The sequence below is a fragment of the Pelophylax lessonae genome (genome assembly GCF_965119305.1).
Source record: "Pelophylax lessonae genome assembly, chromosome: 4".
Taxonomy (NCBI): Eukaryota; Metazoa; Chordata; class Amphibia; order Anura; family Ranidae; genus Pelophylax; species Pelophylax lessonae.
This window is the reverse complement of record NC_138771.1, coordinates 536,518,914-536,545,271: the sequence shown is the minus strand read 5'-3', so window position 1 is coordinate 536,545,271 and position 26,358 is coordinate 536,518,914. Positions and strand designations below refer to the sequence as shown.

Sequence of the window (26,358 nt, the reverse complement as noted above, 5' to 3'; positions counted from 1 at the left end):
AATGCACAGCAGTACCTGTTATGTGCACCCTAACGTGTGTCTGCTGGTGTGAACAGGTTCTAAGAATTAGGGATGCTCCGATATATTGGCCGAAAATAGGGTTATCGGCGTTCTAAAAAGTGCCGATAATGGCATGCTGTGTCCTAATGACTTCAATGCCAAATCGCGCCCCACTGACTTCAATGCCAAATCGCGCCCCACTGACTTCAATGCCAAATCGGCAGCCACATTAAATGTAATTAAACAAATAAAAACTGTCTGTTTCTGCTTTCAGCCAAGTGTATCCTGAATTTTTGGTTTCAGTTTCGGTACCAGAATTTTCAATTCTGGTGCACCACCATTTAGAATTGTGTATAAAAGGATAGTACAACCACAATAAATAAGTGATTGCAAATGAGGCACAATAGAGAAAAGAGGTAAACAGTCACTGTTTGGCTTCACAATCACACAAAACTACAACTGTTGCCCTGGTCACAAAAAAATATTAACACTAACATACAGTATATCCATTCAAAATGCACATATGTTGATTTGGAATACAGCTTTAATAAATGTTCCCCAAAGTAGGTTTTCCTTCAAAAACGAAAATACGTCTTATCCCCAAATTATAACTACCAGAAATATTATGCTGTATATACATTTCAGAAAGTTTGCTTATGAAGATCCAATTTGCCTTGCCAGTTAGGAGATACAAGAGCAGAAAGGCAGATTTCTGAAGAGACATTACCGATGGTGTCAGGCCCACGCTTCCTACCCCATATTGGCAGAGGAAATACAAAAAATATTAAAAAAAGGAGGGGGCCACAATTACAGCAAATAAAAAAAAAAAACATTTCTCCCTACATAAATATATGACCCTTAAAGCTAAGCTCCACAAATGTTTTAAGTGACTGCCGGTAAAGTCAATCTTCCAAATAAAGGTCTCCCAGCAAAGAAAACATGGAATACCCCCCTCTCATGCTGCCCTCACCACTGAACTCTGCTATGGTCAAGACTTAATTCAGCCAGTTTAAGAGGATCCGGCTGAATTTCGATCCATGTATGCGCAGGCTGGTTGTACGGAAGCCAATGTTTCCATCAACTTCAGTACAACCAGCTTGGCAGATTTTTTTTAATTCGATCATTATATTTAGATAGATGGGAAACCTCTCGCTGCCAGAATACAATAGCTCCGCGGGAGGGATTCCACCATCAACACCGATTGAGTTAATGAGGGAAATCGAGCGATTTCAATCCCTTGTTTAAAGAAAAAGAAATGCATAATGTATGGCAAGCTTTAAAAGCTGCTGAAAATCCTATGGAATTCGACACTCTCAGAAGTGTCAGATTACTGTCATTACCCCTACACACACACCCCTAGTGTTTCCATCCGCTTACACCTACCATACTGCTGTATCCTGTGGTGAGGTAGGGGCTACTATGAGGAACCACAGCAACCCAGTTACTTTAAAAATGTTGCTAGTTTAAGTACCTCAGGAGGGTTATGGTGGCGCAGACAGAAATTATAGTAAAATATGCTCTAAATAATCACTGTAGATTATATAAATGATTTCCTAATGTAGCCTCTATAGGCGAAATGCACTGAGATTGGGTTGCTGCCTAGAGCTTGTGGACACACATTGGACGTCATTTCCGGGAGCGGTGGAACACACGCCAGCCGGGGAGCTACTGCTAACAGCAAAGAAGAGTGAGTTCCTGGTTTACATGGCTATAGGGGCCTAAGGGCATTATAAGTGTCTACTGAGCTGGTGCCAGTCGGGGGACTCTTTTTAATGTAAGCGCAACTACGGCAGAGTTGTTGTTTTTTAATTTTTTTGTGGTTTTATTAAACGGTGTTGCACGATCATTTTGTCATTTGTTTTTTTTATACCTATTGCCATCAATTATCTGAGGGGAGAAAAGCTCCTTCATGTGGATTGCCTACAATTTTGGAAGAATCTTGCATTAGGTTGCATTTGCCATAAGACGGGTTATGGTCCCTGGGAGGCTTTGGTGACTGTGGTATATTATCTGCACATGGCGGAGCACTTGTTTTTTTGGTGAAGAGCACCAATATTGCACTATTCACGGATTATTGGTTGCAGAAACCATCACTATTTTTAGAGGACTGTCACACTATATATATTGGAGTTTTTATTTATATTTTTTGGGGGACTCACTGATATACAGGATATTTTTTTTTTTTTTTGCTGTGATAATTGTAAATATGTAAATTTTGCATATACACATAGCGAATGTGTTAGTGACCTTGTCATAGAAGTCACAACTACTAGAACTTCTGTTTGCTGGAAATTGTGTTTTGATTTTGTGTATCATTTATGTCTATAACAAATTTTAAGAGATTTTGTGGAGCACACAAATATATGCACTAATCTGTTTTTTCATTTATTACATAATTTTTAATAGTAGAAAATGAAATAGAATATTTTATTATATTTGCATAACTGCGCCTCACTTTATTTGAATATTAATTTTGTTTATTGTGTTTACCACATTTAAAGAGGCTGCGGTTATTGATAGGTTGCACTTCATATTCCGATTGGCGCCGTCTCAAGGTGTGTATGTTCTAATTATATAAATGGGTAGGCCTGTAAAAAGCCTATACATTAAAATAATCAGATAATGGTAATCACCAAACTAAAATAACAACAAAATCAGCAGACTTGGTGAACTTGTAAAGTAATACCTTGGATTGCAAGCAAAATTGGTTCCGGAAACATATTGGTAATCCAAAGCACTCTTATATCAAAGTGAGTTTCTCCATAAGAAATAATGGAAACTCAGATGATTCGTTCCACAACCATTAATAAAAAAATAACGGCAATACAAAATACAGTACAGTATAAAGTGTATGGTGTATACATTACGTGGCCAGAACTCCTGGGGCAATACACTTTTTTGTAAAAAAAAAAAAAAAAAGTGTCTGGTGCTTATCCATGTAAAGCCGCTGGTGTATACAGTACTGTACGGGGCCAGAGGTCCGAGGACACTGGTGGCTCCCAGAGCTTCCTGGGGAAGTGGGACACACTGAGGAATTGTGGACAATTCCGGGTGCTTCCGAATGCGCCTTACATCCATCCCTCCCAACTGGGAGTGTCACCAGTGCCCCCAGACCTCCGGCCACATACAGTACTGTATACACCGGTGGCTTTACATGGATGAGCACCAGAAATCTTAATGCGGGATTATACAGTGTGAGTGTAATTTCACTTTTTTTTTTTTACATTAAAACAGTGAAACTGTGATCCCTCTACTGCTCGTCTTGCAAGACAGCGCTCGCATATCAAGGTACAATTTAAAAAAAATGTTGCTCGTCTTGCAAAACATTTGTATACCACGTTACCAGCAAACCAAGGTATTACTGTATCTCTCACATGGCCCCAATAAAATCTTTCCTAATTTTATAAAAATTCCCTAAAGCAAATATCTTAATAAGGTAATCCCCATCCCTACCACCAATCCCAATTAAAATGTAAAAAGACAACATTGTGTCTTTATTAGTGTTCCCATGTATCTTAATTAAAATGGTAGGCTTGAATGCATATAGTTTCCAATATACAGCAAATTCACCTGACCTCAGTAAAATGTACCCCCCTTCATGACAAGGCCATTTCTTTTGCAATACGGCACTGCTGTATTTAAGCTGACAATTGAGCAGTAATGCAACGCTGTACCCAAATAAAATGTGTCATTTTTTTTCTCACAAATAGAGCAATCTTTTGGTATTTGATCACCACTGCTTTTTTATTTTTTTTGCACTATAAAACAAAAGAAAGACAAAAAAAAAAAATAAAACACTTTTTTACTTTCTGCTTTAAAACCGATCCAAAAAAAAAAAAAAAAAAAATTTCTTCATAAATTTAGGCCAATATGTATTCTGCTATTTTTGGTAACAAAAAAAAATCCCAATAAGCATATATTGATTGGTTTGCGCAAAAGTTATAGCGTCTACAAACTACGGTATATACACTGGAATATTTATTTAATATACAAGTAATGGAGGTGATCAGTGACATATTGCAGGATAGCAATATTGCGGCGGACATTCTGATACTTTGTGGAAACCAGTGACACTAACACAGTGATAAGTGCTAAAAATATGCACTGTACTAATGACACTGGCTGGTAAAGAGTTAAACATCTAGGGCGATCTAGGGGTCAACTGTGTGCCTAGCCAGTGTTTTTGCGTAAGCTGTGTGCTGCTTTTACTAAGGGATGTGATGGATTTTATTTCCTGCTTTGCAGGGACACAAAATACATCACTTTCCCCCTGTCAGAAGGGAACTTTGCCTTGTTTCCATAGGCAGAGCTCTGTTCTGTGTCTCTGGCTCTGCCCAATGATTGGCAGGTGCTGGCGGACATGCATTGCCCAGCACCTGCAGATCGGCTTTCTCTTGTGAATAATCACAGAAAAAGCGGCCTGCCGGCAGCACGCGCCCCCTATGCAGAAGTGCAGATTTGCATATATATGTTATTCAGTGCAGAACGGCCGCCCTGTAGCAGTATATCTGCTATAGGGCAGTTGGGAAGTAGATATGTTATAACAGAGATCAGTCTTATAAATAGATCTGTAAACAAAATAGCAAGTCTTACCCAGAGTGTGGCAATTCATTCACAATATATAAACACAAAGTAGTTAGAAGTAGGGTATATTCTGGAGGTCAAATCCATAACATGCACATCACAAATATTCTGTGATTCTCTTTGTTGGTGGGCCAGAAAAGTAAGCCATTTAGACCCCGTTCACACTGGGGCGACACTACTCGCACCGCGACCTCGGAGCGGCCGGCACAGACTTCATATCATTGAAGTCAATGCAGGTCGCCCCAAAGAAGCTCCGGACCCTTTTTCTAAGTCGGAGCGACTTGTGTCGCTCCTATTAGAACGGGTCCGCAGCTTCTCTATGGCAGGCGACCTACGGCGACCTGTCAGGTCGCCCCAGTGTGAACGGGGTCTTAGGCTCCTTTGCATCACTATCAATCTAATAATGAGCACTTACAGACAAGAAAAGGGCAGATTGATCACCTTCTAATTCTGCTTTGTCCAATCAGAAGGCTGGGAGTGGTAAAGCTGTATGGCTGGCTTGACTACAACGGAGAACAAAGGTTACCAACCTGGATATACTGCCTGGTAGGGATGCCAGGATCGCAAAAGACTGGCTGAACAGAATTGCAAACTTATTGACAAGTCCTATATAATCATATGGACTGCTTTGTCACATGTCTGGTATTGTGAAACTTTTAAGCCCTTCATATCTGGTACAGTTTGTCCACAAAGCCACTTACCAGGACCTCCCATGTATAACTGCCACCCCAGACACGCCCCCCCCCCTCTTTTTTTTTTTTTTTTTTTGGTTTGTTCATTTTGTGGTTCTTCCTTTTTTTCTTCTCCTTTCCTATCTTTTTTTTCCCCGTTCCCCTTCTTCACAATACCTGAATATTTAACCTTTCATGGAGTGCGACCTCTCTAAATGGTTATTATGGTTTGTAGATTTAAATTATTAACCATTTTGAAGGGGAGAGTACTATACCAAGTTCAATTATTTTCCATTATCATACATGCTATAAGGTTAAATAGCGATGTAGTTAGGCATGCTCTCTCTCCCCACAGTTTGAATACCAACCTTTAATGCAATGGACGTAGTGTAAAACTTTGATTTCAAATTTGTGACCTTGATTTGACTGGATATGTATACCATTACTTTTACCATTACTTTTGTCTTGTAATATTCAGATAAGTCCATCAGCTTCAGCCACTCTTAAACACCAGTGGTTTGGTCCAATGAAATGCAAAACAAAACTCTAAATCTACTATGATTTTGCTTTCAGAAGTGAAAAAAAAAAATAAAAATCATCTTTAGTTAGCACTGATGGTTTGGATACCATTAGCTGTAAGAAAATGACCTGAACCATATTAAATTCCATTATTGATTTTCCTATTACTATCTTATGCGGAAGGGCATTCCACAGCTTAACCACTCATAATGTAAAGAACTGCTTCCTACGTGGACGGTAAGATCTTCTTTCCTTCAAAGTGATGTTCTCCTGTCCTATATATAGTCATTTGGATAACACTGCATTTGCCAAGCCTTCACATTAACCTTGAAAAAAAATTAGCAAAATGGCTTCTTTGTTGCTTCCCTCTCTAAATGCAACTCTATAGGTCAGGTAAGTAGACTCTAGGGGGAAGATTTACTAAAGCTGAGGTGTGCAAACTCTGGTGCAGCTTTGCACAGAAACCAATCAGCTTCAAGGATTTATGGTCAAAGCTTAATTGAACAAGCTGAAGTTAAAAGCGGATTGGCTACCATGTAGAGCTGCACCAGATTCTTTGTGCTGAAGTTTTTATAAATCTCCCTCTAAAAGTCTACGGAGCTTATAAAAAATAGCCTGTAATGAACCAGGTCACGCCTCAGAGTGCATTTTAGATCTCCCGTCTCCATTTTATTTATAAAATGGTAGCGCAAAACATACAAGGGCACATGGCACCATATAACTCCTGTATAATAATAATAATACATTCCTCAAACATTCTCTGCAGGTAAATCTTCCAGGGTGATATGTTTTTAATGGGGGTGACTAACTACCAGTGAATGTTTGTTGGAAGTCACATTTCCTGCTATATAAATATGCCCTATATTTGCCCTCGGAGGAGACATGCTCACCATACACCGGTCCCCATGACTAAGCTCCAGAGGGGGGGAGCAGAACGCACTGGGGGGCGAGGCCTGGATGGAGTCAAGGCTGAGGTTGCCCCTCTGTTCACTTCTACAGGATTAGGGATCACCCTTTTCATTTTTGATCCATTGCAGGAGCCGGGACATGCTCCATCCCTTGCCTGCACTCTAAGCAGCAGCAGCCGAGAAATCCACTTTTTTAACCCCTCATATACGGAGCCTGAGCAGCACATGAAGCAATATAGGTTATATACACTGATCAAAGTTTGGCCAGTCTCACAGGGCCTTCAGCACTCAGGTGTGTGACCTTCCCTGCTTTTTAGAAGTCAACTATTAAAATTGAATTCTGTGGCGGTGCCCTAAGCTCCACAAGTATTGGGCGGCAGTGGTTCAGACTATTAATGCTGCTTATCTCCTTTCAGTGCCAGTGGACCCAAAGCCCTGCCTTCTTGGTTTAGCGGAGGAATTTATCCAAGATGTTAATATTATATTGGCGGTTACCAGGGCTCTGTTTTAGGCCCGGAAGGTCATTTTACAACATTGGATTGCTCCATCTTCCCCCACGCTAGAGATGTGGGTGCATGCCATGGGTGCCACTGTACGTTGTGAGTGTCTGATATACCAGCATAGAGGAGTACCGCTTTGATATGACAGGCTCTTAGGTGGGTGGCTGGCGGTTCCCGGCCTAGCTCCTAAGGATTTGGTCCTTGACCGACTATTACAGTAACTGTTTTGCTATTGAAGTGGGGGCTTTTCGGGGGGGGGGGGGCCAGATGGGCATGTTGATGTTATGTTTAATTGGCCTTGTACCTTTCAGCATGGGACTGTTTATAAGTGTTTCTGATGCTTCTGTTATATTGTTGTACTTCTCTATGGGAAAGATGTATGCCACGTGAAGTCTATACTTCTTTGTTTTCTTCAATAAACCTTGTTTCTGATTAAAATAAAAATTGAATTCTGTGAAAGAAACATGTTGGAAAATTGATCAGTGGCTGTGGCTACTGATCAGTGTATTTCTGGCAGCAACGGGTGCCACTGTCTGAATACAATGTTCTGGGGAGTCCTCCATCCACCTCTGTCTTGTGTGGATGGAAGAACCGGTCACGTGACTGTTTTGAAAATATTTATTAATGACTTATTGAAAGGGTTATAAGTTACACGTGTATTAAGGGTGCAACATGTACCAACACCCCCCCCCCCCTCCCATCTCCTCCTGAGTCCACCCCCACAGCCGCTTCATTCATTCATTCACAGTGATAAGTCCTCAGTGGACTGGGCGGGTGATGATGAGCACCCTGGTAGTCCATTCACACGTCCTGCAGCTTTATTACATAAAAGCTTGTACAGAGGTACAGGCAGGAAGCTGCAGGAGATGTCTGCAGAGGCCCCAATATTATCACTGATCACAGGTGAAATGCTTTGTAGGCTCCTGCAAGAAAAATGAATAAATGCACTTTTCCCCCCCCCCCCTTAAAAGGTGAACTTGAACTTTAAAGTACTTTAAATTAGCTAGATGAAAACAATCTTTAAATCTCACCTCTACAGTAATCCATAAGTATAAGCACCTCCCATACGTCTCCGCTGCTCACATTATTAATACTGGAATCTATGTAACCGACGATGTTCTTGTGCCCAGAGAGATCCCTCTGCAAGCAAAACACAACAAAGCAATGTATGAATTGGGAATATTCTCATTAAGACGTAGGCAAGAATTAAATAAAGCTGATCATTCATTGAAAGATTTTTCATTAATCCAATGACTGTCCCTTCAAAAAAAATCTCTAATTCAGAATGCACAAATATGTTCTAGTATAATACAGTCTGCGCAGCAAGGGGATACAGCTCTTTTCCTACCTAAACATGACTCGAACACTTGAGTCAACATTCATAGCGGTACACTTTGTATGCATCCAGCAGAGATCACCTAAGGTAACCGCCGGCTGTGTGGACAGCCGCAGAAATCTGCGGCGGCCAGCGACCTGTCATTGCAGTAAACAGGGCAGGCGGCCGCACCTAGCAGCTCAGATCCGCAGCAAGAATCAGAAGATTCCTGCAGCTACAGATCACACGGGCCTAAATCATCGATGTGAATGTAGTCACAAGCTTTTTCCTGATGCTTTAGGAGATTGCTGACTGATGCATAACCATTTCTTAGTTACCTATAAACTATGCCATTAATGGAAGCAAATCTTTGCACAGCCTATACATAACAGTAAGAACTGGAAAAATTTGATTTTTGGCTTCCTGTAAAATCCATTTCCCTGATGTTCATTGACTGACACAGCTCCTGCCATTCTTGATCACTGGGTTATGCTGCCCCTTACAGGAGTAGGACACTACTCAGAAAAAATTCCTGGCTACACCCATGGGTAGTCCCAGGGGATATACTCCCTCTCTCTGCTATAATCACTCAGTTTTGTTACAAACAGTGTCAGGAGAATTATAACTCCACAGAGGGGTGGGCGCTGTGTCTGTCAATCATCAGCGAAATGGATTTGACAGTAAGTTAAAAATTCAATTTTCTCTTTTGTTTATTGACGGACACAGCTCCTGTCATTCTTGACCATTGGGACGTCCCAAAGCAGTGTCAAACATGAGGGGTGGGAAAAAGCAAAACAAATTCCCAAGGCTAAACATTAGCCAACCAGGCAACAGGGGCTCAACCAAAACAACTGGAGCCCACCTGAAAAAAAAAAAAAAAAAACATACAGGACAATCAGCTCCTCTTATCAGCAGACTGCAAAACCTTGCGGCCAAAGGAAGCATCCGCAGATGCCAAAACATCCACTTTGTAGAAGTGTTAACCGACGACTAGGTGGCCGCCTGGCATACCTGCGTCACTGACGCCTGAGGACGGAAAGCCCAGGAAGCACTAAGCGCCCGAGTAGAGTACGCCTTGACAGGGAAAGGAGGAACCTGATCCCTGTTGAAATAGGCCTGAGCCACCGTCTGTCTTATTTATCTGGAAATGGTCGCAGAGGAAGCGGACAACCCTTTGCAAGGTCCACCTGTCAGCACAAATAGTGAGTCTGACTTCTTAAAAGACTCCGTAGCTACCAGGTACACACTAATTGCCTGGACCACATCCAAGGCAATTTCCTTCGGATGTTTAGGCCTGGCACACAGGGAAGGCAGTTTTCCACCCCGAGAATGTGTACGGCGGAGAGGGCTGGAAGGAACCGTTATGTCCTCATTCAAATGAAAGTCAGAGACTACCTTAGGAAGGAATAACGGACAGGGGTGAAGCACCACCTTATCCTTGTGAATAACGATAGGATAACGCCACCAGTTCCGACGCCCTGTGCACAGAGGTGATAGCCACCAAAAAGGCCACCTTCTGGGACAACGTAAGCAGGGAAATCTTTGGAATATTTTCAAAGGGAGGCTGCTGTAGAGCTGAAAGCACCAAATTAAAATCCCAAAAAAGGTGGCAATGGAGCCCACACTGGAAGAACCAAATTTAGGAACCCCTGAAGAAAAGTACGCACCGGGGAGTGTGTGGCCAAAGGTCATTGGAAAAGGACAGCCAAGGTCGATACCTGGCCCTTGATGGTATTCAAAGCCAATTTCTGTTCAACCCTCCATTGAAGGAAGGTTAAGATCCAAGCCACTGAGAAGGAGCGAGGATGAACCCCACGAGACTAACACCGCGGAATGTATGTTTTCCACGTACGAAGGTAGATCTTCCTAGAAGTAGTTTTCCTAGCTTTTAAAAACTAGTAATCACCGATTCAGACAAACCACTATTCTTTAGCACCTGCCGTTCAACAGCCAAGCCTCCAAGGAACGGCAGCGACCAGCCACACCAGATCGGCGTACCAAGCCCGGCGAGGCCAGTCTGGAGCCAATAAGATGATCAGAATTCCTTCTGCCTCAATCCTGCATATGTCTCTAGGCAGAAGCTTGAGAGGAGGGATGGCGTAGATCAGATGATACTGACCCCATGGGGCCACCAGCACGCGCATGCAAGTCCAGGGGGAAGACCATTTCTTGGACAGCAGGAGGCGGATTGCAGTCTGCAATTTCTGGAGTTTGTGCAGAGAAAGGAGCACTCTGGCCACGGCCGAGTCCAGAGTAAGGCTCAAATAGTCCAGCTTTGTGGATGGAACCAGGGCAGACTTCTGAAAATTCAGAATTCAGCCAAACTCGGTACAGAGTTCGTATTGTGCTCTTCAGGTTCTCAACCAGAGCAGAGGGAGACTCCGCTCACAGAAGGAGATTGTCCAGTAACCCAGTACCGCAATCACCCGTTGGTGCAGCAAGGCTAGCACTGGAGCCAACATATTTGTGAAGATCCGAGGAGCGGGGGCAAGACCAAAGGGTAACGCCACAAACTGACAATACTCCTCTCCCACAGCAAAGCAAAGAAAACGCTGGTGACTGACACATATTGGAATGTGAAGGTAGGCATCCTTGATTTCTATTAGGGATGCATCGAAATTTCGGCCACCGAAATTATCGGCCGAGAATGGGTTAACATTGCTGAAAATAAATATGGCCGCCGTGGGGAAGGAGGAGGGCGCAGCGCAGGGCAGGTTTTAAAAGTCCCGCCTCTGGCCGGCCGTCCGCCTCTCAATGACGTCCCTACTACGATCTGTGCATTATGAATGGACATACCAGGCGGGGGGGCAGGGTGAGCGGTCGCTATAGAGAGAACTAATGTGATCCATCCCTGTCAGCTCAGCACGACTATGTGTGAATGAGAACAGAACTGACCTGACACCGGGCGGGGGGGCGGGGGGAGCGGCCGCTATTAGCTGTAACTATGCGAGAGCTTCACTTCCCTGACAGGCATGTATCTCCGCTGACGGGGAAGTGAAGCTCTCACATAGTTACAGCTAATAGCGGCCGCTCCCCCCGCCCGGTGTCAGGTCAGTTCTGTTCTCATTCACACATAGTCGTGCTGAGCTGACAGGGATGGATCACATTAGTTCTCTCTATAGCGGTCGCTCGCACCACCCCCCCCGCCTGGTATGTCCATTCATAATGCACAGATCGTAGTAGGGACGTCATTGAGAGGCGGTGCCGCCGGCCAGAGGCGGGACTTTTGAATGAACGACACCCGAGGAGGGGGACGCTGAGGCAGTGGGGGGGGGGGAGCTGAGGCAGTTTACCAATGGTATTTGTATTATGAAGCATGAGGGGTTAATGTATTGTCACTGCTGGTCACTCATCTATTAGTGACCGACCAATGGCAGGTAATTAACCCCTTTGTGCTGCATTAGTGCAATCAGTATCAGTGTTAATTAACACTGGTTGCACTGATACTGGTTGCACTAATGCAGCACAAAGGGGTTAATTACCTGCCACTGGTCGGTCACTAATAGATGAGTGACCAGCAGTGGCAAAACATTAACCCCTTATGCTGCATAATACCAATACCACTGGTAATTAAATGAACCTCTTGCCAACCCATCACAGTACATATACTGTGACAGGGTGGCAGCGACAGGTGTACGTCACTGCCTGTTTTTGGTGTATGCCCCTGTTCTATCCATTTTAAAAAAATTTTGGGGAAAAAGTAATTTTCGGTTTCGGTTTCTGGCCAAGGGCATCCTGCATTTTCGGTTTCGGCCCAAAATTTTCATTTCGGTGCATCCCTAATTTCTATAGAGGCGAGGAAATCCCCCCCCCCCCAAACACAGGGATGCCACCACCATTCAAATGAACTCCAGTCTGAACTTCTGTACCCACACAAAGCAGTTTAGCGCCTTGAGGTCCAGGATTGGACGTGCTTTGCCTTCCTTCCTGGGGACTGAACAGGTTTGAGTAAAAACCCTGAAAACGTTCCAAAGTCAGAACCGGGACAATCAACACTTGAAGGAACAGGTCTCATACCACCCCAAACAGACCCTTTAACTGGTCTGGGGACAGGTGCAGGGTGCCGGGGGACAAGAGCGAAACTCAATTTTGTAGCCAGACCGAATGACTTTGTGGACCTACTTGTCTTGTACCAGGGAGGTCCACGGATCTGGAAACCAGCGAAGACACCCCCCCATCCCCAATACTGGTTAGGGCGCACCTTCATGGAGAAGGAGTCTTGTCCTTGGGTCTGGAAAAGCCCGCTCTCTCCTTGCCAGGCTAGGTTTGTTTGGATCCGCCAGAGGAGGCCCTGAAAGGCTTCAAGCCTTTGTCAGCCAACCCTGGTGGACGAAAAAACTTCCTATGAGCCGGGCAGGTGGGTCCACGTCTACAACGAGGTTCCTTGCCCTTAGTAGCCTGCGGAAGAAAAGGTACTCTTCCCCGCTGTGAGACCTTTATTGAGGTCATTCCAGGATAGCTCCAAACAGGCGATCTCCTTGAAAGGGAAGATCAGTCAAGGCCTTTTTAGAAGTCTGGTTCGCAGACCAGCATTCGAGCCAAAAGACACGCCGAAGGACCACAGCCAAAACGGGGAGGCCAGCCATTAGGGGAGCTGCATTCAAAGAGGCATCCCAGATAAACCGCAGACCCTGGACCAGCTGGTCGACCAGCTCAGCAAATGCAGGGGGGAGCGGTTCTCCCTCCAGGTCACGGCCTAGGAGCCTAGCCCACTCGGTCAGAGTTTGCGTCACCAGGGCAATGGTAAATAACCGCCTCATTGCCGAACCAGCTAAGGTGCACATAGTGCAGGCCACAGCCTCCACCTTCTGGTCAGCCGGGTCCTTAAAGGCCGGGGACTCTTCAACCAGAATCATAGTTGCCTTGTTTAATCTGTAAACTGGAGGGTCCACACCGGTGGCACAGTCCACTTCTTAAGAAGGGACTCCTCATAAAGGTAACGCCTAGTGAAATGCTTAGGAACCCCATGGCAACGTTTTGGTCGTCCTGTCAAAATAGGCAGGGAAAGGAAACACCTTTGCCGCTCTGGATGGCTAGTGAGTGCCAAAGGGTACCTGCGCCTCCATTGCAGCTTTAGCTGCGTCCTCCATTTTCAGGGTCTTACGCACAGATACAATCAGTGCATCCACCAGCGCCTTTTAGTGCACGGTGGCAGACGCGGAGGAATCCCTCTCACTATCAGAGGATTCCAGACGCATGGTCGCAGACCCAGAAGAGTGACCTACGACCACGGTGGACGAATCAGATTCAGGATCTGATAAGACAGATTAGGCAGGGAAAGGCGGGGGCGCTCTTTGCCAGCCCGTCGCCCGCAAGCCGCTTCAACCCGGGACACAAGGGACTCCAGGATCGCTGTCAGTGCATGGATGGATGGTTGGGAACCGGAGGAACCCGCAGCCTCAGAGAGGGGATCAGGTAGGGAAACGTGTTCCAAAGACTAAGTAAATCACCAGGGGGACCCCACAAATAAGTGTAACACACTGCTAAGAGACAAACCCCACCATACTGGCAGCACCACCCTGTCATCCAGCACAAGGCACAGAGCGATACTCAGGAGAGAGGGAGAGGACCCCACCAGACTCATCCCCTGGCAACACAGGCACCTAAAACCACCAGGAGAATGTGCACTACACGTGTGGCGTTTGTGAAGCTAAATGATCCAGGAGTCAACACCAGAGGATAAGGAGGGGCTCTCACTGTCTAAATTGCCGCCCATCCACTGTCATGGCCGCCGCTATTTGCAATGGCAAACCACAAGAAAATGGCCACCAAACTACATAAACATGGCCATCGTGTACAGGAATACACAGGCTACACCAAAATGGCGGCCCATCGCAGCATCATGAGGCATACAGGAACCCAGAATTGGGAGACCAGGCCTCAGGACAGATCCAGGTAGGACAGGGGGCCCTGAGCGCACAACTCTTTGGAGAAAACGCTGCAGGGCCGCCTCACGGACTGGCAGGAAGGGCAGGCAATCACCTCCCTCTGCCAGAGAATGTACGGCCAATCAATTGGCGCGGGAGGAGAAGTGGGCGTTTGTTTGCCTGGGGGTTGTTGGAGTGCAGCTGCTTTGTTCCTTTGGGGGGGAAAGCCCAGAGATGAGGTCTGGAGCTGCCAGTGATGAGCCGTGCCAGGTGACCCTGTTCTGTGCTATGGTGATAGAAGGAGAGGTGTGTGTGGGCAGAGGGAGCATGACGGGCTGTAACAATACAAACTTCTCCCAGAAATTCTAAGAGGCCTCTGTTACAGGGAAACTTCACAAAACCTCTTTATTACTGTAGCTGGCGATTACACTGTAAGGATTGCAATTGTGGCACCACTGTCCTTCCACAGCAGAGGGGGTGCTGAGATGCAGAGGGGGGGACCAGATGTGTGATGAGCTGCATGACAATGTGCTGCATGGCTATATTCTGCATGGCAATGTCCTGCATGGAGATAGAGGTTGGCACTTTGAAATAAATATGTTGGTTTTGTGTTGCAGTTTGGGCACTTGGGTTCAAAAAGGTTCGCCATCACTGCCCTAGACCATCTCCTAACTGGCCCTATAACGTGATGGTGAAGCCACCAACATTTTAGGGGGCATGGTCAAGCTTGATTTTTTTAAAGGAAGGAAGTCAAGGTTTGCATGTAAATTAAGCTGCCTACATCTTTGGATCTACTAATCTCTGGATCATTTGGTTTTCGCTGGAGATAATCTCTGCTTTGGCATTTTCCAATAAGGCATCAGTTTCAAATGCTCAGGGTTGTGACAGGTATAGTTTATAACTACTATGTAGCCTTGTATTTGGAAAGCGATATCACATGTCTTGCATGGAGTCAGACCATCACCTGAATCAGTAACTGCAGCACATTAAACTATGAAAGGGTTACACATCACATATGGGCTGAATACCACAAATATTCTAGGGCAACAAGAAAGGTAATTACCATGATTTGTATCTCCCGCTTGAAAACCTGGAGGTCATGTTCATTATTCACATACATGCGCTTTAGAGCACACCGCATGCCATTGCTGGTGCGAACCAGGAAAACCAGGGCAAAACCTCCTGCAGAAGAAAAAAATCAAAAGTTAGTCCAAGACAATGTCACAACTTTAAAACCCTGCAATTTGCAATGTACAGGATACGTTCTATGCTGCCCTTCTCAGAGCCACTGCATCTATTAGAGGTCTGCAATGTTATTCTATCACCTGGGGCTGATTTCATCCTGGAATGGATGGGGGAAGTGGGAACAACATTGTTTAGATTTGGCATCCTCTGAAAGTTAATTTTTAAAACCATTAGAATACATCTTAATAGCAGAAGCATTAGTAATAAATGCTTAAAGTGGTTCTAAAGGCAGAAAGTTTTTTTTTTTTTTTTACCTTAATGCATTCTCACATTAAAAGTAATATTAAAACAAAATAAAAAAAAAAAAAAAAAAAAACACACAACAACAACAAGCAGCATGTTATACTTACCTGCTCTGTGCAGTGTTTTGCACAGAGCAGCCCTGATCCTCCTCTTCTTGGGTCCCCCACCAGGGCTCCTGACCCCTCCCTCCTGCTGAGTATCCCCCGAGCAAGCAGCTTGCAATGGGGACCCCCCAGCAGCGGCTCTGCATGTCCATTCACACACACAGCCACGGTTCCCCCCCCTCCCCTCATTGGCTCACTGGCTGTGATTGACAGCAGTGGGAGCCAACGGTCCCCAGTGCCATCTTAGCCAATGAGAAGGGAAAGTCCCCCGAGAGCCCAGACTTTCGTGCACTTTGCTGGAGGAAGCTCGGGCTCAGGTAAGTATTAGGATGGTAGAGAGGCTGCTACTCAGAGAAGATTTTTTAAATTCATGCATGGAATGGATGAAGATAAAAAAAACCTTCAGCCTTTACAAACACTTTAAAAATCTTTCTAAACGCAGTTCCCCCCTCAGCACCCCCAAATACTTACCCGAGTCCGATCTCGGACCAGTTCTGAGCACGAGAGCAGAGGCTCTCTCAGCTTTCTCCCTCCTCATTGGCTCAAAAACATTGGCACCCACTGCTGTCAATCACAGCTAGTGAGGAGAGAGCAGGGGGGCCGAGACGCGCTGTATGTCTATGAACACACAGAGCAGGGGGCGGGGCCGAGACGCACTGTATGTCTATGGACACACAGAGCAGAGGGCGGGGCCGAGACACCCTGTATGTCTATGGACACAACGCAAGTTTTGGAGCGATCATGCAAGAGTGCCCCCATAGCAGGAGGCTTGCTTTGGGGGAGCTCAGCAGGGGGGAGGAGCCAGGAGCGCCGGCAGGGGACCCTAGAAGAGGAGGATCATTGCACCTTAGTGCAAAATGCAAATCCATTGGACAGAGAAGTACAACATTTTTTTAAATTAATCCTTTACAATGACCTTATATTATTATAAGCATTATTAATAATTATTACTATTTATTATAGAAACACCAGATTTATAACCAAGCAGGACTTTCAAGCAGAGAGGTATCGGCTTCAGATAAATACACTCCTTCACAGGACTCTACATTGCCTACACATCCCATCACAATAAAACCACAGCGTGGTATCTCGGCACATCATTAATACCTATTTAGACTTAAACATTTTTTGGTTATAAGTCCTTACTACAAGACGGAAAGCTTATGAAAATGGGCCAAATATATAAAAGTGTCTGAAAAAAAAGAAACGTTGCTTGAGCAATTACCTGCAAGCGGCCAGATAGCCGTGGGAACAGTCAGTCTCCCATTGCTTTCAATGGGGCTGCCAACTTGGAGGTAATCACACAGAACCCCCACTGGGTCTCCCACTTTTAAATCACAAATCTGAATGGGGTCTTAAAGAAATATTAAAAGCAGATTTGTTTTTTTTTTAAATAAACATGTCAAACTGCTCTGTGCAGTGGTTTTCCACAGAGAAGCTCAGATCCTCCTCTTCCTGAATCCCTCCCAGATGCTCCTGGCCCCTCCCACCTCCCGAAACGCTGCTCTATGTGCTCATTTACACACTGAGCTCGGCTCAGCCCTGCCCACCCCCCCCCCCTTCTCCTCATTGGCTGTGATTGACATTATGAGACTGCTGTCTCAGCCAATGAGGAGGAAAATACTCAGAAGAGCCACTGCTCTAGTGCCCATCACTGGATCGAGATGGTTCTCAGATAAGTATTGGGGGGGGGGGGGCTGCTGCATACATTTTTTTTACCTTCATGAATTCTATGAATGCATGAAGGTAGAAATTCTAAAAGGTAAATTCTCTAAAGCCTTGAGCCTTTACAACCACTTTAAGCTACTAGATAATTGCAGCTTAATTTGATACCCAAATACTGACTGCACCTGACTGGATGCGGTCACTATTTGACCGCCAATTTTCCACCCCCCTCTATGTGCTAACAGGGTCATCCACAGCTCAAATTTCCTGCTGAATTTGCTGGGGAAAAAAACAAGCATGGTGAGCTCAAGCCCCTACTGGAGAGAAAAGCTAGAGTAGGAGGGCGTCTGGTGGTGAACAATGTGGCAGCCTGTCATTGTGAGTTAACTTTGTACTACTTGCAAAAAAGCTGGTTGGTTGTCTTGTAGTACATTGGTAAAAAGTCATATACATTGCATTTTGCATGCACTGCCCATCATTGTCCTATTCAAATCAAGTGGTGGGGACCATTTAAAACCGCAATACAAAAGTGATGGTATAAACCAGGAACTGCATAGAAATTTCAAATGTGTGCAAACAAAACCCTCTAATTTTAATGTAAACTGTTAGACAGGGACAGATTGGTATTTTGCAGGCTAGTTGGTAAATGTGCTGGGAAATCTTGTTTGGGATGAACCAGAACCTGCTCATTAAAGAGTGCAAATCGCAATCCGCAATCATTTGCAAAGTACCGGTGCCTTTAAAAGTCATAGCATGGGTCAGAAAAAGCAACTAGGAGTATTTTCCATGATGAGCCCCAGGACGCACTTTTGTTTTGCAGGCAGCACTGCAAAACACAAACCTGGAATCTGACTGGACGCTATGGACCTTTAAACAGCTAAAAGAATATCATATACGAGTTTAAACTCTCGCCATAACGTCTGCTGTGAGCTCCAGAATCAGGGAGTTTTGCAGGGTAGAAGTGACTCAGAGGACACATTCATGTTACCAATAAACCTATAATTACGGTGACGGTTACTCATTATGGACAGACAAAATAAGATTGCATGACGTCATACGTGTATGGCCCTTTCACCCTTAATTTCACGCAACGATAAAGAAAAAAACAACGTCGTTATCTAGAATATTAAAAAAAGAAAGAATATTTGGAATGGGATGCTTTCTGCAACATGTGTGCAAAGTATTATTAATTCTGGACACATTTCACACAAGAATGACCACTTTCACCAGAAGAGGAATTGGGTTCAAATCTTACAGATACTAAGGCATTCAGCCAAAGAGCTGGGAATCTACTTGAAGGTTTCTATATGTTCTGTATATTAAATCACAGCCAAAAAACACCACAGCCCTTTACAGACCGACATCATTGCCTGCTCCCAGAGAGCTTGCAATCTAATACCACTATTAAAGTCCCACTTTTTATGCACAATCTGGATGGGCACCCCTTAAAGGGAGCCTTTTCTAAAGCGGCCACACACGGATCAAATCTCAGCCAGGTCCTGCTGAACTGGCCAAATTTTGATCTATGGCCAAGAAACAGAGGTTGCCGTTGTGGACTTTCACACTTGTGCGACTTGTCCTGCAACTTGGGACTGAAGAGTCACAAGACAAGCCCTATCCCATGATTTCCAACGAGTACCGTTCATATCTGTGCGACTTCAAATCGCAACAACCTCAAAGTACTCCCTGCACTACGTTGGTCTGACTTTGATGCGACTTGAGGTCCATAGACCTCAAGATTACACAGGCATCACTTCAAGTCATGTCAAAGTCGCGAGGCAAAGCCGCGTAAAGGTTGCGCAACTTTCAGGTCGCACAAGTGTGAAAGGTGCCCTAGGCTCCTTTTACACTAGCAGTCATATCAGGGCCGCCTGTGTTTTTCATGCGGCCCCGATTGGAGCCTCCATTCTCATCTATGAAACAAGCATCCATATACACCTGCTTTTATCTAAACAGATCTGATTCCCTAAAAGCAGAGAAATGGGGATCTATTCCCCTTCTGTCTAGTAGATCAGTTCGGATGGCAGTCAGGTGTAAACAGACAGGTGGTCCAGATTTTCATCTGACCGTCCATCAGCGGAGATCCACGCACAGATCCCCCCTGAAACGGCAGAGCTTGCTATGGGGACAACCGAGTGTTGCTACAGCTGCCTGTGTCCATTCAGACACAGAGCCGCGGCCCGCCCCCTTTCTCTCCTCATTGGCTGAATGACCTTGATTGACAGCAGCAAGAGCCAACTGCACTGCACTGTTTTTTCAGCCAATGAGGAGGAGAGTCCCGGGCAGCCAAAAGACTCTTGCAACATGGCTGGATCTAGATGGGCTCAGGTAAGTATTAGGTGGGCTGCTCCACACAGAAGACTTTATCTTAATGCATAGAATGGGTGATCTATGAGACCTCTGACCTAGAAAAATTCCTAGACTGCATAGAGACAGGCTCAATAAGGTTATTACGCTCGCTCGAAGAGGTGCAAATTGCCATGGGACACATGCAACCGGGTAAAGCACCAGGACCTGATGGTATACCTATGGAGTTTTACTCCTGTTACCAAGAACTATTGGCACCTAGGTTAACAAACTTGACGAATTTACTACCTTGGACTCCTTGCTGGACTCTATGTCTGAAGCCCTTATTGTGCTGGTGCCTAAGCCCAGTAAGGATCCAGAGGATTGCGCCTCATACAGGCCGATCTCCTTGATCAATGCAGATGCCAAACTACTAGCAAAATTCTTGGCTCTCCGCCTTTCGGCGGTAATAGAGGACCTTTTACACGTGGACCAAACTGGTTTTATGCCAGGGAAGGGCACTGACATTAATATACGTCAATGATGGATGTGTAAATGACCGCGCTAACCTAATCATTTCCTGTGACAGTATAAATATAAATATAAAAAAATATATATAAAAAGTGCCTGTGCAATCTTATAACCAATGCTCATATAGTACCTTAGTGGGATGGATAAACAATATATTTCTGTGAAATACCGTGATTCCTCTTAAAGTGCAACGTGCTGATAATAAATATACTGTAAAATATAACACTCAAGAGATAGATAAATAAATATAATAAATATAAATGCCCAATGCAATCAAGTCCATAAAGTGAATACAAAAAAGATTGTGCAAAAAAACGTGCTCAAACACTGCCGGTGTGGGGATGAAAGTGCTGCGTGCCGGTGATCCTTGGGTTCTCACTCTGTGCCCAGGGGTAAGGTAGCACACTTACCGGAAGGTGTGGATTCCAATGGCATACGCCAAAAGGAATAGAAATCGCTTTGTCTGCTGCTCCTGTATATCGATAGGTGGGTGGACGGTCTCCTTATGGATATAGGTAAGCGTTCCGCATGGAAGAAAGAAGGTAGAAGCTCCTCATAGTGTAAAACGGTTTTTCCTTTTATTAAACTTCAACTTCATAAAAACAAATCAACATCAATCTTCCCATACAGCTTCCAAGAATAAATCCATAAAAACCCCCGATCGGTGATGCAGACTTTAAAAACACTCCAAATGTGGTAAAAAACACTCCAGATAAAAACGTAAGGTGACACAGCAAAACCAAACTCGACTCAAAAATGAACTGTGGGGTCAATATGATAATGAAAAACGCTCTTAGAGCTCCTATGGTGCCTCGCGGCTGGGATACCTCATAGGATGCTGGCTGTAACCGCTGACTCGCGCCGAACCCGGAGATTCCGATACCGCGAGTCAGCGGTTACAGCCAGCATCCTATGAGGTATCCCAGCCGCGAGGCACCATAGAAGCTCTAAGAGCGTTTTTCATTATCATATTGACCCCACAGTTCATTTTTGGGTCGAGTTTGGTTTTGCTGTGTCACCTTACGTTTTTATCTGGAGTGTTTTTTACCACATTTGGAGTGTTTTTAAAGTCTGCATCACCGATCGGGGGTTTTTATGGATTTATTCTTGGAAGCTGTATGGGAAGATTGATGTTGATTTGTTTTTATGAAGTTGAAGTTTAATAAAAGGAAAAACCTTTTTACACTATGAGGAGCTTCTACCTTCTTTCTTCCATGCGGAACGCTTACCTATATCCATAAGGAGACCGTCCACCCACCTATCGATATACAGGAGCAGCAGACAAAGCGATTTCGATTCCTTTTGGCGTATGCCATTGGAATCCACACCTTCCGGTAAGTGTGCTACCTTACCCCTGGGCACAGAGTGAGAACCCAAGGATCACCGGCACGCAGCACTTTCATCCCCACACCGGCAGTGTTTGAGCACGTTTTTTTGCACAATCTTTTTTGTATTCACTTTATGGACTTGATTGCATTGGACATTTATATTATATTTATTTATCTATCTCTTGAGTGTTATATTTTACAGTATATTATCAGCACGTTGCACTTTAAGAGGAATCACGGTATTTCACAGAAATATATTGTTTATCCATCCCACTAAGGTACTATATGAGCATTGGTTATAAGATTGCACAGGCACTTTTTATATATATTTTTTTATATTTATATTTATACTGTCACAGGAAATTATTAGGGTAGCACGGTCATTTACACATCCATCATTTACCTATGAGATCACTACCTTGGTAGTGTTCTTGAATACTTGCTGCTTCCCAAATTACCATAATTAACCACTTCCATACAGAGCAGTTTGACACCCTTCCTGCCCAGACCAATTTTCAGCTTTCAGCACTCTCACACTTTGAATGACAATTGCTCAGTCATGCTACACTGTAACCAAACAAATTTTTTATCATTTTTTTCACACAAATAGAGCTTTCTTTTGGTGGTATTTGATCACAACTGGGGTTTTTTTTTTTTCGTGATATATGCAAAAAAAAGAGCAAAAATTTTGAAAAAAAAACACTTTTTTTTAGTTTCAATTATAACATTTTGCAAAAAATTAATTTTTCTTCATACATTTGGGCCAAAATGTATACTGCTACATGTCTCTGGTAAAATTAACCCAATTTAGTGTATATTATTTAGTCTGTGTGAAAGTTATTGAGTCTAGAAGCTATGGTACCAATTACTGAAAATTGATCACACCAGAAGTACTGACTGCCTATCTCCTTTCTTGAGGCCCTGAAATGTCAGGACAGTACAAATACCGCCCAAATGACCCCTTTTTGTAAAGTAGACAGTCCAAGGTATTTAGTAAGAGGCATGGTGGGTATTTTGAAGTTGTAATTTTTTCCCACAATTCTTGGGAAAATGAAGAAAAAAAAATTTTTCTTCTTTTTTTTCCCACAAAGTTGTCAATTTATAAGCTATTTCTAACACATAGCATGTACACAGCAAAAATTACACCCAAAAATACATTCTGCTACTCCTTCCGAGTATGGCGATACCACATGTGTGAGACTTTTACACAGCCTGGCCACAAAAAGATACTCCACGTCCAAGAAGCACCTTCAGGCGTTCTAGGAGCATAAATACACATAAAACTTTCTTACTACCTATCACACTTTTCAAGGCCCTAGAGCACCAATACAATGGAAAAGTCCACAAAATGACCCCATTTTGGAAAGAAAACACTCCAACGTATATTCTATGAGGCATTATGGGTCCTTTGAACATGTCATGTTTTTCCACAGGTTTTTGGAAAATGTGGGGAAAAAATGAAAACTTTTTTTTTTTACACAAAGTTGTCAATTTATAGGATATTCCTAACACATAGCATGTACACAGCAAAAATGACACCCCAAAATTCATTCTGCCACTCCTCCTGAGTATGGCAATACCACATGTGTGAGACTTTTTCACAGCCTAGCCATATAGAGGGGCCTAACATCCAAGGAGCATCATCATGCACCCTAGCCACTTGCCTAGGCCTATTTTTGACATTTGGTATTTACAAGCTAAAATCAGTTGTTTTGCTAGAAAACTGCTTAGAACCCCCAAACATTATATATTTTTTTTTAGCAGTGACCCTAGAGATTAAAATGGAGATTATTGCAATATTTTTTATCACACCGTATTTGCGCAGCGGTCTTCCAAACGCAATTTTTTTGGAAAAAATTCACTTTTTTTAATTAAAAAATAAGAAACCAGTAAAGTTAGCCCAATTTTTTTCCATAATGTGAAAGATAATGTTACGCCGAGTAAATAGATACCCAACATGTCATGTTTCAAAATTGCGCACGCTCACGGAATGGCGACAAACTTTGGTACTTAAAAATCCCCATAGGCGACAATTTAAAAATTTCTACAGGTTGCCATCCTTGAGTTACAGAGGAGGTCTAGGGCTCAAATTATTTCCCTTGCTCTAACGATCACGGTGATACCTCACATGTGTGGTTTGAACACCGTTTACATATGTGGGCGGGGTTTCCGTATGCGTCGCTTCTGCGCGCGAGCTAACGGGGACAGGGTGCTTTAATTTTTTTTTTTTTTTTTACTATTTATTTTATTTATTATTTTTTATTTTTACACCGTTTAACAAAAAAAAAAAAAAAAAAGGATCATTTTTATTTCTATTACAAGAAATGTAAACATTACTTGTAATAGAAAAAGGCACGACAGGACCTCTTTTTTGTGAGATCTGGGGTCAAAAAGTCCTCAGATCTCACAAGTACACTAAAAGATAGAAAGAAAAAAAAAAAAAAAAAATTATTATATAAAATGAAAAAAAAAAAAAAAGGACCTTTAAACCGGTTGCTAGGCAACAACATTTTCCGTAGCCCCGGTCCTCCAAGACCATAGAGTCAAGTGAGGGCAAGCTTGCCCTCACTCGACATCCTGTCTGTGAGGATCCAGGACCGGATCGTTTTCCCCGCTGCCGGCGGGTCCGGTAAGCGGGGAAAAGGACCGGACGCGGCGGGAGGGGGGGGGGCACCTCTTCCGCCATCCCAGAAGGGTGATCCCACGGCGAATCCGCCGCTGGGACCACCCTTATCGGAAAGCCAACCGTCCACCGTTTAAAAAAATACCAGGGTTATGGCAGCTATCTGCTGCCATAACACCGGTATTTAGGTTTAAACGGAGGACGTATATAAACCTTTTTGGACTTAGACATGGTGGCTGTATGAAGGGCGACAGGTACTCGGGTACTTTGTTGGGCAGGTGACAGGTACTCTGGTACTCATGAGCAGGTGGCAGGTACTCGGGTACTCCGATAGGCAGGTGACAGGTACTCGGGTACTCTGATGGGCAGGTGACAGGCAGGTGATAGGTACTGATGAGTAGTACTGATACTGATAGGTGATACTGATACGTGATAGGTACTGATGAGTACTGATGAGTAGTGATGGGTACTGATGAGCAGGCGGCAAGTACTCGGGTACTTCAGGCGTCAGGTACTCTGATGAGCAGGTGGAAGGTACTCGGGTACTCTGATGGGTAGGTGACAGGTACTCAGGTACTCTGATGACGGGTACTCCGTTGACAGGTACTCAAAGTACCCGAGTATCCGTCATCAGAGTACCCGAGTATCCGTCATCAGAGTACCCGAGTACCCGTCATCAGAGTACCCGAGTACCCGTCATCAGAGTACCCGAGTACCCGTCATCAGAGTACCCGGGTACCTGTCATCAGAGTACCCGAGTACCTGTCATCAGAGTACCCGAGTACCTGTCATCAGAGTACCCGAGTACCTGTCATCAGAGTACCCGAGTACCCGTCATCAGAGTACCCGAGTACCTGTCATCAGAGTACCCGAGTACCTGTCATCAGAGTACACGAGTACCTGTCATCAGAGTACCCGAGTATCCGTTATCAGAGTACCCGAGTACCCGTCATCAGAGTACCCGAATACCTGTCATCAGAGTACCCGAGTACCTGTCATCAGAGTACCCGGGTACCTGTCATCAGAGTACCCGGGTACCTGTCATCAGAGTACCCGAGTACCCGTCATCAGAGTACCCGAGTACCCGTCATCAGAGTACACGAGTACCCGTCATCAGAGTACCAGAGTACCCGTCATCAGAGTACCAGAGTACCCGTCATCAGAGTACACGAGTACCCGTCATCAGAGTACCCGAGTACCCGTCATCAGAGTACCCGAGTACCTGTCATCAGAGTACCTGATGGGCTGGTGACAGGTACTCGGGTACTTTGATGGGCTAGTGACAGGTGCTCTTTATTGGGGGGGGGGGCAATCAGTGTGTTTGGGGTGCACTATGATTGGTAACTAGCTGTTACCACACTCTCTTCCTCACACAGGATCAGTGTGTGAGGAGGAGAACACGGTGACAGCTAGTTACCGTGTTCTCTGTTGACATTTGTGACCGGCTGTGATTGGACACAGTCGGTCACGTGGTAAAGAGCCAATTTCATTGGCTCTTTACCTAGATCGGGGATCGACTCTGTCCGAGGGACGAGCCTCGTCCCCGATCGCTGCTCTGCGCGCCCCCGGGGGCGCGCATTGCAGAGAGAACGAGCGGCTCGTGCTGGAGCCGCTCATGTGATCGGCTGTGATTGACACAGCCGATCACGTGGTAAACAGCCAATTTCTATTGGCTGTTTACCTTGATCAGGGATGGGCTATGTCCGAGGGACGAGCCTCACCCCCGATCGCCGCGCTGCGCGCCCCCGGGGGCGCGCAGTAGCAGCTAGAGCGGGCGGACGTCATATGACGCCCGCCCGGATCCGTACAACCACCATGCCGACGTCATATTACTATGACTCAGTATGGAAGTGGTTAAATACCTAGGCGCGAGTACACCATCGTTTTTCATTAATATACGTCGTCTCTTTCTCAACCGGTCAGCTGCTCATCACAATGCTGGTACTAGGGTGGTGGCCTCACTGGCTGC

General features: G+C 44.7%; 1 protein-coding gene across 8 annotated transcripts in view; it reads right to left on the bottom strand.

Moving 5' to 3' along the window:
- Positions 1-26,358, bottom strand: part of AAK1 (AP2 associated kinase 1) — a 256,640-nt gene that overhangs the window by 174,960 nt on the left and 55,322 nt on the right. For all 8 annotated transcript variants that reach the window (XM_082254799.1, XM_082254800.1, XM_082254801.1 and 5 more), the window contains exons 2-3: positions 15,428-15,546; positions 8,214-8,322 (exon numbers count right to left, since the gene is read on the bottom strand). In XM_082254799.1, coding sequence (XP_082110925.1) covers positions 8,214-8,322; positions 15,428-15,546 — 228 coding nt within the window. The remainder of the gene's footprint in view (positions 1-8,213; positions 8,323-15,427; positions 15,547-26,358) is intronic.